Raw genomic sequence first — 13,041 nt, 5'->3', positions numbered from 1 at the left:
TATTATGTATATATATATATATATATATATATATATATATATATATATAATATATATATATATATATATACGCACACATATACATACATTCATATATATATATATATATATATATATATATATATATATATATATATATATATATTTATATTCTATGTTTACAAGTATATTATACCTTTTTTAACAAACTACCCTTAATCTTACTAAGAGTAGTTTCATCCTCAAAAAAAAAAAAAAAACACATTATTATTTTTTTTTGATCAATTTATTTTTTTCCCTCCATACTCTGATTTGGTTTCAATGTTTACAATTGCTAATGTAATTCCACTATTAATCTTTAATGTTTATAATGTTTGTCTGGTGCTTTTCTCCCCGGGCCTCTACTGAAAATGGACATGTATCCAGTTAGACTAGCCCGGTCAACAAATGTAAAATAAATAAATAAAATAAAATAAATAAATTTAATTTTTTAAATTGCCCCTTACTTATGGATGCATTTTACATTTCAGACTGAATTGCTTAGTAGTTTACATTCTGAAAGTACTGCATATTATATTAAATATTTTACACAGCCATAAGATTGTTACAGCATATCACCCTCCCACGGTAACCAAATGCACTTGGTCTTTGTATTCCTTCTACTCCCACTTCTTTGGCCACTAGACACTATGTACTTTACATTGGTATTCAATGAGCTGTCCCAGACCATCCTGAAATTAATAAAAATTATTTACAAGGGAAAAAAGCCTCAAATATATTCAGGAAAAAAAAGAATGTGCAGAAGATAAGTCCATTGACTATGAACTGCTTATAGAAAGATATACGCTCATACACGTGGAACTCTACCATTTTCATTAGCGAGCATTCTTTTGATGAAAACTAACAGTGTGGTGTCTGAAGAGAAGATGCTGAAGGAGAAACTGTTTACTGTTTCTCACTGCAATTTTTTGCCAGCACCCCAGTAACTGGTTAAAAATAATAACTACTTTAATGAATGCAGACATAACAGAATTATTTTGCTACTCTAAAAATATTTTTCAGTGTCCTTCATGTCAACATTTTGCATAAACACCAACAATGTTCACTAACATTGTTAATTTCCTAAAACACATATGGAAATGCTCCATATCTAAAAACAAGTAGGAGAACTATATTAGTGAGTCATAAAAAATAAATACATACTTCGGATAACTTTGAAAGTGGAATGGCTAAGTTATTAAATCCCAGAAACGCAAGTAAACGGGCAATTTTTTTCTTCTGTTTTTTTGTAAGCTGTTCCTGGTAATTGCTGATAACAGCATGGACTCTTCTCATAATTTCAATGGCTGTATTCATTTTTCTTTCTGAAATGCATTATTACAGACAAGAATCATTCAGGAAATCTTGAGAATACATTTTGTAATTTCTTAGTAGTTTCAAATCTTTTCTTAACTAAGATTGCTTATACAGTATTCTTTACTTCTACAGCATTCTCTATATCATTTTTAAAATTATTATGACCATTCACACGACTGCCATGATTATCTATTTTAAAATGAAGTCTGTATATATTCTAATTTTAGAACCACATCTGGAGGTTATTTGACATTATATGACATATGCTATCAAGGTCATAAATCTAAACTCTGTTAAGGATGATCTTTAATAATAAACAGTACAGCATGCTGAAGTCTTTCTGTTGTTGGAGAATACAGATATTTGCTAGCTCAGGAATGTCCTGCTGCTTCAAACAAATGCTTCATTTTACAGGCTGATATAGCCAAGATACTTAAAGCAATAACAGTACAGAGCCCTGACACATGGAAATATGGCTTTTTGTCAGGTTGACCACTCTGAGAGGGAGGAAGGGAGGCAGGGTGTGATTTTTGCTGCAATCTGACAAGCTTATGGTGATGATGACGATCGACATTAAGAGGTGGGCGCCATGTGGCTATGCATGTGTGTCAGTTCCTCCTCCCACTTAGGGCATACACAACATCCCTGGTGTGCAGGACTGTGTATTGGATTCTGCTAGCTCTTCTGCTCTAATCCACTTCTACTTCCCAAACTGCCAATAAAGTACTCCATGTCCCAGGACACCGATAAAAACTACTAATGGGAAGAGATCTAGGGCAGCTAGCCAATAAAGTACTTCATGTCCCAGAACACTAATAAAAACTACCAATGGGAAGAGATCTGGGGCAGCTGGTCAATAAAATACTCAATGTCCTGGAACACTAACAGAAACTACCAATGGGAAGATATCTGGGGAAGCTGATGGTTAGCTGGAGGGCATGAAAATTAAGGCAAAAACTAGCATGTGAAAAAAAAATCAGGCGTCCACAGCAGTCAGATAAAAACAGATTTGGAAAGCTCTTTAAATTCGCACATAAACTAGTTTTTTTTTTAAATAATATTTCTTTATTGTTTACTTTCAATATACATCAATTCACAATAGTAAACACAGGTGATATATAACTGGTACAACAACAATATATATAGAACATATTTACACTATTTACATGAATGCTTTCATAGTTTCATAGTATGGAAAGAAATAAGAGTTGTTTTCTCCAGGGTTAGTACCACCAGGTTGGTATAATACTATATAATGTTATGATTTTGTCGTATATGTTGTAAATGTCTTCCAAAATCAATGTTTTATGCAAGTATTATATTGAAAATTTGTTCCCAACGTTTCAAAATATTGGGATTTTTGTTTTATCTGTTTATTATGTATTTGTGGGCTACTATATGTTTTATTGCTAAGTTCCTAAAGTTATTCTATGTGATTTTAGATGGGGTCATCCAGTTGGTAGCTATGTAAAGCTTCATTGATAGAAAGATATTAATGAGAATGATTACTTGACTTTTAGATAGGTTAATTGGGGGAATGTGTAGCATCGTAAATTCCCAAGTAAGCGTCGATGATTGATATCCCATTTTTTGAAGTTGTGCTTTCAGGGAGTTCCAAAGTTTGAATACACATTTACAGCTCCAGAACATGTGTAAAAGGTCAGCAGCTTCATCTTTACAATAAGGGCAAAATTGGGAGTTTCTAGAGTTAAATTTATGCAGTCTAAGGCTTGTGTAATACGCATTATTATATATCATGAGTTGGGTAAAGCCTAACTTCTGAAGGGATACGGATTTTGTTGCTAGGTTGATAGCTTGTATTATTTTATGGTTTTCCACCGTAGGTATTTTTTCTTTCCAATAACTTGATAAGAGTATGTGTTCTTTAAATTTCAAGTCTTTGATCATTTTGTATGAGCATGTTATGAATTTATTGTGTTGTAGAAGGGCTTGTCATAATGAGTTACATTTCATTAAGTCATCTTTATTGATGTTTATATCTTGAAGGTAGCTTAAACACAATTCTTTAATCTGTCTTAAGATCAGCAAATATGTTTTCGGAAGGCCCAATTGGTTTCTTGTTTCGTGAGTGGTACAGTTCAAATATGGGTATAGATCTTGTAGTGTTATATTAATTATTAATGGGAATTTTTCAGGTCTATTATCTGATTGTTAAATCTCAGGTTAGGATTTTTGTGGATGGGTTGTAGTATCATCATGGGTTGAAGGAGATTTACTGACTTGAAAAGATTTTGTGTTAATGTTATAGTATTTTTAAGGCCTTCCAGTATGTTATATGCTCTAATGTTCTTACTACTTAAGTAAGGTATTGATTTGGAATTTATCTTCAGGCTTTCAATATGTTTAAAACCCAGTTTGACCCAATGTGGGGTCCAGCTATTTCCTAGCATATTGTAATTTGCGATTCTTAAAGTTCTACTGGCGTTTATGATTGAATAGTAATTTTCAAAGTTCGGTAGGTCTAATCCACCTTTGCTTTTCGGAGTCATCAGTTTATCATATGAGATTCTACTTTTTTTTGGTTCCCATATAAATTTAGCAAATTCAGTGTGAATTTGCTGAAAAAATTTCTTAGGTATTGATAGCTGGGAGGACATGAAGATGTATAAAAATCTGGGCAAGACATTCATTTTGATAATCGAGACTTTGGCTAATGGTGGTAGTTTCAGATTTTTCCATCTCTTTAAATCAAGTAGGATGTGACCCCATTTTGTTTGATATTACTGAGATAAACATTTTTGTTATCTGTAGAGAATGTAATTCCTAAATATTTAATTTTTTCTTCAGCTTTTATTTGACCTATCAAAGGTAACAGGGAGAAAGGTTTCAGAGTTTTTAAAGGGAAAATGTTAGTTTTTTTAAGGTTTATTTTATAGTTTGAAATTGATGTGAAGTCTTCGATAGCAGACAGTATTTTTTTAGTGTCTGTGGTTGGAGTTGTACAATATATGTTAAGGTCATCAGCAAAGGCTGATAGGGAAATTTTTGTGTTATATATTACTGAGGCATTATGATATACATTTTGCTTGATGCTTAGAAATAGGGGTTCAAGATAAAGACTGAACAATAAGGGAGATAAAGGACACCCTTGACAAGTGCCATTTCTGATTTGTATCCTATTCGACCACCTTTTATTTATATATAATGTTGTATAAGGATTGTTGTATAGTATTTGCAGGGTTGTAATAAATTCTTGGGGTATGTTAAAGTAAGGTAGGATTTGGAATAAAAATTTTATGCTGACTCTATCAAAGGCCTTATGAGCATCTATAATTAGTGCATATATATTTTCTTTATTGAGATTAGCATATGAGATTAATGTGTGCAGTGTTAGTGTATTGTCACTAATTTGCCTAGATGTTAAAAAACCCGACTGTTCATTCGAAATAATTATGTCTGTTATTTTTTTCAGTCTATTAGCCAGAATGGATGTTAGAATTTTAGTATCAATATTGCGTAATGAAATGGGTCTGTAGTTATCCGGATTTTGAGGATCTGCCTTTTCTTTGGGTATGAAAATCGTTTTGGATGCATTAAAGTGTATATCATTAATTTTATTGTTTATTATATAGTTTAATACATGATATAATATTTGTGCAGCGATAAGATAAAACTCCGCCATAAGACCATCTGGGCCGGGAGATTTATGTGACTTCAATTTATTGATTGTTGTTATTATTTCTTCCATGGTTATTGGTTCTATTAACTCTTTTCTTTGTTTTGCATCAATTTTCGGGAAGTTAAGTTTTTGTAGGAAGTCTGTACTATTTTGATTTGTGAGTAGGTGTTTTTGTTCTCCATAGATTTGTGAATATAAAACTTCAAAAATTTTGATAATGTCTTCGGTTTTCGTGTAGGTTTTATTCTTATAAACTATTTCCGAAATTTGAGATGGTGTTTTAGACCGATTAATAATTCTTGCCAATGCTCATGACGGAGTTTGTATATGATTAGCATATTTTGCAAGTACTTTAGTTTCATGAAATGATAGATTATTATTGCGAACCAAAAATAGATCTTTCTGGCATTTCAATAATTCTGTTTCGGGTTGCGTTCTTTTATAATGAGAAGCTTTCTGTAGAAAAATACCTCTCATCTGGGCTTTAGTTGTCGCCCATTCGATATCAAAAAAGGTGTTTTTCTTTTGCTAAATTGTCTAGGGACCTTTTAAGAATGTCCTGAACTTCCTGAGTTATTTCCTTTTTATTTAAAAGATTGGGATTCAGAGACCAGTTATATCCCCGTTGTAGTGTGTTGTTTCTGGTGGTCTTAATAATATTTAAGGTAATTTTAGAATGATCAGACAAGTAACGGGCATGTGCACATACTGTGGGGTCAAGATTAATTAGTGCTTCTGAAATTAGAAAAAAGTCAATTCTCGATCACATTTTATGACAGAGTAAAATGTAAAATTATTTGAGTTATTTGTGTTATTACCATATTTGAAGGGATCATATAAATTAAAGTCATATTTAACTTTGCTTAATGTTAAAACTGCTTGTTTGTTACATGATTTCTGTGGACTCGATTTATCCTTTTTTGGGTTCTGATATGCATTCCAGTCCCCTCCTATGATCATGTAGTAGTTATTATATTGGTTTAGGATAGGATACAATGAAGTGAAAAAGGAGTGCTGGTTATTACAGGGAGCATATATATATTAAGTAAAATGGGTTTATCATAATCAGGAGTTGAAAGGGTTACATAACATCATCTTCCTTCTTTATCTGTTCTGGATTCTAGAATTTTATCTTTGTACTTGTTCTTAATGATTATGGCTACTCCTGCACTGCTGGTTTCCCTTCAGAAGCTATAATTTCTCTTATCCACTTTTTTTCCTTGATTTCTGACCATTGTTCAGTAGTTAAATGTGTTTCTTGAATTAGTAAAAAGATTGCCTTAGACTGTAAAGCTAGGTGAAGAAACAGTTTCCTTTTCTTAATGTTCTGGAGCCCTTTAATGTTCCATGAGTCTATTTACCACATTTATAAAGCTTTTATTTATGTAAGTAATCTTGGAAATTTGTGTATGTATATTGGGAAGTGTTTGTTTCTTATCAAAGACATGTTATGAAAGCATTCCTTTATTTTGGTCCCTTCCCTGTGCCTACCCACTAATCTCCTGGACCAGGAATTAAACAGGACCTTGCCAGATTTTATGTTTGTATTTGTTTGAATTATTAGTATATCTATACCTTGTATGTTAGTATTCAACAGGTAAAAGAGTCCTAGTGGCCCTGTGTGACCTAAGACTATTTGTACAAAGCCTAACCCACTCATTCCCTAACAAACACTACTTCTGCAATCCAAGTCTCTTCCTATAAGATTAATAAAAAAGGTATCAAAGTTGAAAAATCCATTTTAACCAGTTCTGAACTTGCCTAAAGACGGGTAACATCAAATTAAGAAACTTATCTCTAATAGTTTCTGAAAGTTTTACCATTATAAATTATTTCAAGTTTAATTTGATAACCGTATTCATAAAGTATATTCCATCCTTATTTAAACTTAGTTTGTAAATTATTCTTCTTCCCCTTGGTAGGAGATTGTTGTCCCAGATTATTACTTTCTTTACTTTGGTGGACTGTTCAAATTTGAAGTTCAACTGTTACAAGAATTATCACTCCCTCAGTTTTATTACCCTTGCCCTGTGTTGTTTAATTCTAGGATGGCCTTGTGCTTAAACAGATCTTGCCGCTACTTTTCTTTGCAACAGATTTGATATACTTCATCTGTTTTACATTGCACTTTCTTATTCTGATGAGTCCTGGAGAAAACAAAATAACTATAAAACCATATACAGATATGCATATACATGAACATAGACACACTTAGTTATGCAAACATTAGTGATCAATTCACGTAGGTGTGAACCTTATTATTATTATAGCATTGTGAAATATAAAATAGACACAAAAAAGAAAGTAAGCACTCTACTATCCTTAATGCATTATCAAGTGTATACTATAGGAGAGCATCTACTTCCAAACTACACTCAGTAGTAGACTCAATACATTAACTTATGTATTTTCTTTGTTCTCAAAGTTAGGCAAATTCCTTCTAAGTTGGTTTCAGCATCAAATGTATTATGTATTAAATGCTTTAAAGTATGCTGAAGTTCGCTATAGTGTGTCCTCGTAAGATTTACTCAAATGTATATCTTATATAAAGCACCTCAAAAAGCATTGCTTCTTTCTATTATTATTAAATATTTGTATGTGTGAACTTCCTTTACAGTTCTATGAGTTTAAAATTACCTGGGTCAACAACATGATATCCAAGGTAGCATGCTTTAAAGCAGAGTTTTCAGGAATTCTTAATATGTTTCTGTTGGTGTCAGCTTATTACAGTATTACACTTTATTTTGTATTAAGTTACTTAATTCACTACCTTCAGTATTGTGTCCAACCAGCAGAGTTCAAGTCCTGACATACTAGTGGAAAAAAAGTAGTTTTATGTAGATTATATATCTCAGGATTAGTGAATGTGTTAAAGTTAGCTCAGGGGTTCTCATGTTGTGCAGTTTGTAACATGTTTGCCTTTATGTACAGGACCAAACCAACCATATGTTTTCATATTATGTATAAATACAGATTTAAAGAGGGCAGAATTAGCTATGCTAAAATTACCATAAGTGACATTAAATCCTGTGATTATAACCTCAAAAGTGTAGTCCTTAAGGTATATAAAATCTGTTTTGTTATCACTTGGTATTTTCATGACTATTAGGAGTGTAATATGCATTAGCAGCTCTAATTCTGCTATGAGAAGTTGGGAACAGTTATAAATGTTGACATTTAAAAGTAACTTAGATTGCTATGTGTAGAGAGAATATGTGCTTAAACTGTAACCATTACATTTCTTAACGATTTCTCATCAGTATTTAACTTTTTTTTTTTGATTTACAGTTCCATTGATCTTCATTTCAAACTACTGGACAGCTAAGCCGATTGCTTAGCTTCTCGAAGGGGGACACTTCATGTAGACAGACTTCCGGAAGTGTTACCTTTTAAAACAGCTTCTGTAGCAGCAAAAGCACTTTTTGTTCCTCCCGTGGGAAAGCGAGCATGACACGGATGTTGTGTACTTCCTGTTGGGGCTCTCGTGGATGTAGAACAAGAAATAAGGTCACGCCAATCCAAAAAAGCGGCCTAGAGCAAGGCAGGAGCAAACTATAGGAAAAGTAAGTCCACGGCTATTATTATGGGACCCATCCGATCTCGGAAGCACAGGAATTACATCGGAGATTGAAGTTAGTTGTCCAAGGTGGGAATTCTTCTAAAAACAGACATAAAGGTAGATTTTGCTTCTGTATTGCTGGCGATTGAGTATTTGACCCCATCCACAGAAAATAGTAAGGTATTTGGATACTTCATTTGAAATTTTATGTTTTTGTCAATTAGAAATTTGCAATAGGGAGACATAAACTGTCTGGCTTGCCTAATTTGAAGAGGCAGATCTTGGGCTATAGAAATTCTGTTGTTGTTCCATATTAGGGGTCCTCCATTTTTCTTTGCAGATAGTAATATTTTATTAACATCTTGAAAGTTGAGTATTTTGGCATAAACTGGTCTTGGAACATTTGAAGTTTGAGATTCTCTCAGGGCTCTGTGTGCTCTCTAAATTATTATTTGTTGGGCTGTTTTTTGGTCTTTGAGAAGTGTTGCAAACATGAGTATGATAGAAAGAATCAGATCATTGTGCTGAATATTTTCCGGCATGCCTCTGATGATTATGTTATTTCTTCTGGATCTTGCCTCCAGATCAATAATTTTAGCTTGCATGGTTTGTATGTCTGCTTCATGTGAATCAGATTTTTTGGATAGAAGGGCTATTTTTTTCCTCGTTTTCCACGATTTTGGCTTCATATTTGTCCATTCTTTCTAAGATTTGGTTGAAGGAAGTTGCAAATGATTGTAGTTGAGCAGACATTTCCTTTATTGCCTCTTGAATAGGCAGTAAAGCTGCTTTTACATCATCCAGGTTTGCTAGTTGCTCTGTTTTGTTTTTGTTCCCTGATTTTGCAATGTCTTGTTGTTTTGTTATTTTCTGCCTTTTAGAGTTCAGATCTTTTTCCGGAGATAATAATTCTGAGATTTTAGTTTTTGTTGTTGTAGTGTCCATATTTTTATCTTCTTTTGACATTTTGTGGAAGTAAGGCGTCTTGGTTAACAGATAGAAGTGAATGTGTAAAGTGCCGTGAGCACACGGCTTCCTTTCCTTGATTCTTTCCTCAGCCCCAGATAATCAGATGTAATCTTGTTAGATTTGTTAGTTCTTCAGGATTATTTCCTCCTTCCTGGTTTTCTGGGTATAGATTATAGTTGTTAGCTCAGAATATTGTGATTAAATCGGTTCTGGTATTTCCTCTGGGTTGATTTTATTCCATAAGTATTGAAGAGCTGTAGATTAGCAGTGCTCACAGAATGGCGGCCATCTTTTAACCACCACATAAACTAGTTTTAATTTCCTCCTTTTTTAGGTTAAAGTCCCTAATATCATACCAAGGCATGGTTTTCATAAGAAGAACAATAATCATATAGAATATTGTACCCTAAAGTAGATGAAAATATTTTAAGAACTAAGCCAACATGGGAATGGAGAAAGGAGATCCTGCCGATAGGGATGACTGCAATTAGGGATACAGACAATAGGGAAAGAGGATGCTGGAATTTATTGGAGAAAAATGGCAAACGAGCCAAGGTATTGGGAGGGAAAACACTAAGGAGGGAAAGAGGATAGAATGGGAAGATGCCATGAATTTATTTGGACTGCATGTTAAAGGTTGCCTTCACTATCAGGGATTGATATCAGAGTATAGGCAAAGAGAAAGAAACAGGGGGTCCTAAACAAAAGCCCAGCACTAGAGTTTTTAGTAGGATCTAGAACAGAAGCTGCCAATCCAAAAGGAATAATTAGTACAGCATATAAAATATTGCATGACAACTATAAGAATCAGAAAGGATTGGGAAGAGAGACTGGATAAGCAATTTAAAAAGAAACAATGGGAGGATATATATATGTCTCCCAAATATGCAACAAAATGTAGAAAATTTAGGACTTTTGCTTGGAAATTTTTAAATAGATATTTTTACACCCCAAGTAGACTCCAGAGAATTTTTCCCCAGGAAGACAGCAAATGTTGAAGGTGTAATGTGGAAGAAAGAGATAATTGGGAACATATTTTCTGGGAGTGCAGTGAGTTGGCAGGCTTTAAGGATTCCCTGTGGGGTGCACTGTCAGAAATGCTGGGTGGGCAGATTGATGTGATGATGGAGATGATTTTTCTGAGCCAAGATACAGAATTGGAATTGCCTAGACATAGTAAGGCCTTGCTGTCTCTAATTATGGTGGCTGCCAAAAAAGCAATTACTAGAAAATGTAAATCAAAATCTAAACCAACTATATCAGAAGTAGTGAATGCAGTACTAGAGATAAAACAACTGGAATTGAGATCTTTAGAAAAAGGTAGGAGCAAATTAAATAGGAAAAAAATGGGAACTGTGGGGACAATACATACAAGGGAGGAATGAGGTGTAAAAGAATGCAGGACTTGAAATGAGTTATGTAATGTTTGACTGAAAACAACTGGTAAGATTACAAATGATGGATGTATAATGTTTGCTACTGGAAGTTTATCATGGTTTGTATTGTAAAATGCTTGCATCTTCATTATTGTGCTGGTGTGGTTTGTTTTCATTTACTTATGTCATAAGTGATGTTTTAATAAAGATATTTCTTGCTTAAAAAAATATATGTTTTTTATTCAGATCTATAACCGTGTGTGTGTGTGTGTGTGTGTGTGTGTGTGTGTGCGCGCGCGCGCACAAACTGAGAAGAGCTGTGCTGCAATTTGCCACTGAAGCTCCTAATCTCATTTAGCATTGTTTGTCCTAACTTATGTCTTGGCGTATCACCTGTTGAGAATACCTCTCAACTATCCAGAATGTAGCAGAATAACAAGATTTGTGCCTCATATTTTTGGTTTGTGGTTTTCTGGCTAATCAGTGAAGACTCATGTCACTAAATAATGACAGGAGTTTGAGTTTCATATCCATATCCTTTAGAAAATGCATGCTAATTCATAACCTGCTATTCAGGTAAATTTCTAAGTTTACAGGAGCAATATTTACAATTTGTCCCTGACTTTGGATCTTTGTCCACCCATTATTGTTGGTTTTGGCCAGACTTCTTGCACTAAGAAATATGCTAATAAAAATGTGTGTTTGCAAGAGGTCCATACCCTTCTCCATTCTGTTATTAGCAACGTCTGAAGATGTTGCTGGAAGCTGCTGCACCTAGTGGTGGTGATGGCCCCTCCTAAGATGGCTCATTGTAGTCAGGTCCATCACTTAAGCTACTAATAACACTTTTGCCATTGCATGGCGGGTTACCTATCTGGCACAGATGTTTCAAACTCCTGTTGCACCATGTCATCAGCTACTGACACTTTCCATTTAAAGCCATTTGCCAATATGGGCTGTTTCCATTAGGATGTAGTAGGAAATTACATTTGCTACCTATTAAACATTTACAGGTATATAATATACCACAGTCTGCTTCTTGGATCTGGGAATTTTGTGAAATAGAAGGGGAATGTCAGTATCTGACGGCATGCAACATGTCGTAGTACTGTGGCACTACTCACATGCAAACACATGTAGTGACTTGACATGTCTATTTTTAAATACTTCTTTTATATGGAAAACATGTTTTATAAGGAGAAGTACTTCTTGAGCCTTAATTTCTATCCTAGATGATGCTCCTTACATGTTTGTTCAAAATATTTACTCTATGACAACACCTACAGAACATCGTTAAGTCATCTGAGAAGTAAGCTTCCTCACCACAGAAAGGCATCTACAACTCAAATCATACATTACAAATCAGAAAGCATGAAAGCACTGTTAGCAGAGTTGAAATCATTGCAAAGCATGCTACTGCTCTACAGATGCCTTGCATTAAACTCTTCAAACCACAGAGAACAAAGACAATAAAAGAGAGTGGTTACATACAGATAGTGAAAATACAAGCAACTACATAAAAATTAACTCCATGTGCTCTGCCGTGAACTTCATCACATAAAACACACACACACACACACACACACACACACATATGCAAACATGAGCCCACACACACACACACACACACACACACACACACACACACACACATATATGCAAACATGAGCCCACACACACACACACACACACACACACACACACACACACACACACACACACACACATGCAAACACAAGCCCACACACACACACACACACACACACACACACACACACACACACACACACACACACACACAAACACATACATACACACACACACACACACACACACACACACACACACACACACACACACACACATATAGACAAACACACACACACAGTAGCAAAGCCTAAAAATAATTTACATATCTTGTTCTGGTGGCGTACAAGGAATAAAGTCCTGACTATGACACAAGCAATCCAAGTTCAATTTGCAGTTTGGATGCCTGGCGACAATGGCAGAGATGATGGCTATGCCTATCCTGGAGAGGAGGGAACAAGACACACAGTCTTTCAGTGAACTCTGTCTGAGACTAGGACTCAGAATTGTGGGTGGGTGGGGTGGGAGACTTGAGACACATATGGCTACTCTAAGGGCTCAATCATAGATCTTGT

The 13,041-nt window shown here is 34.4% G+C and overlaps 1 protein-coding gene across 1 annotated transcript in view; it reads right to left on the bottom strand.

The window, feature by feature from the left end:
• The window catches only part of LOC122794922 (probable ATP-dependent RNA helicase DDX60), a 2,165,155-nt gene that overhangs the window by 1,145,454 nt on the left and 1,006,660 nt on the right, over positions 1–13,041 (bottom strand). The window contains exon 17 of the mRNA XM_044063515.1: positions 1,183–1,343. Coding sequence (XP_043919450.1) covers positions 1,183–1,343 — 161 coding nt within the window. The remainder of the gene's footprint in view (positions 1–1,182; positions 1,344–13,041) is intronic.

Source organism: Protopterus annectens, chromosome 2.part1, assembly GCF_019279795.1.
Source record: "Protopterus annectens isolate FY-2018-M chromosome 2.part1, PAN1.0, whole genome shotgun sequence".
NCBI lineage: Eukaryota > Metazoa > Chordata > Ceratodontiformes > Protopteridae > Protopterus > Protopterus annectens.
This window is presented reverse-complemented; position numbering and strand designations above follow the sequence as displayed.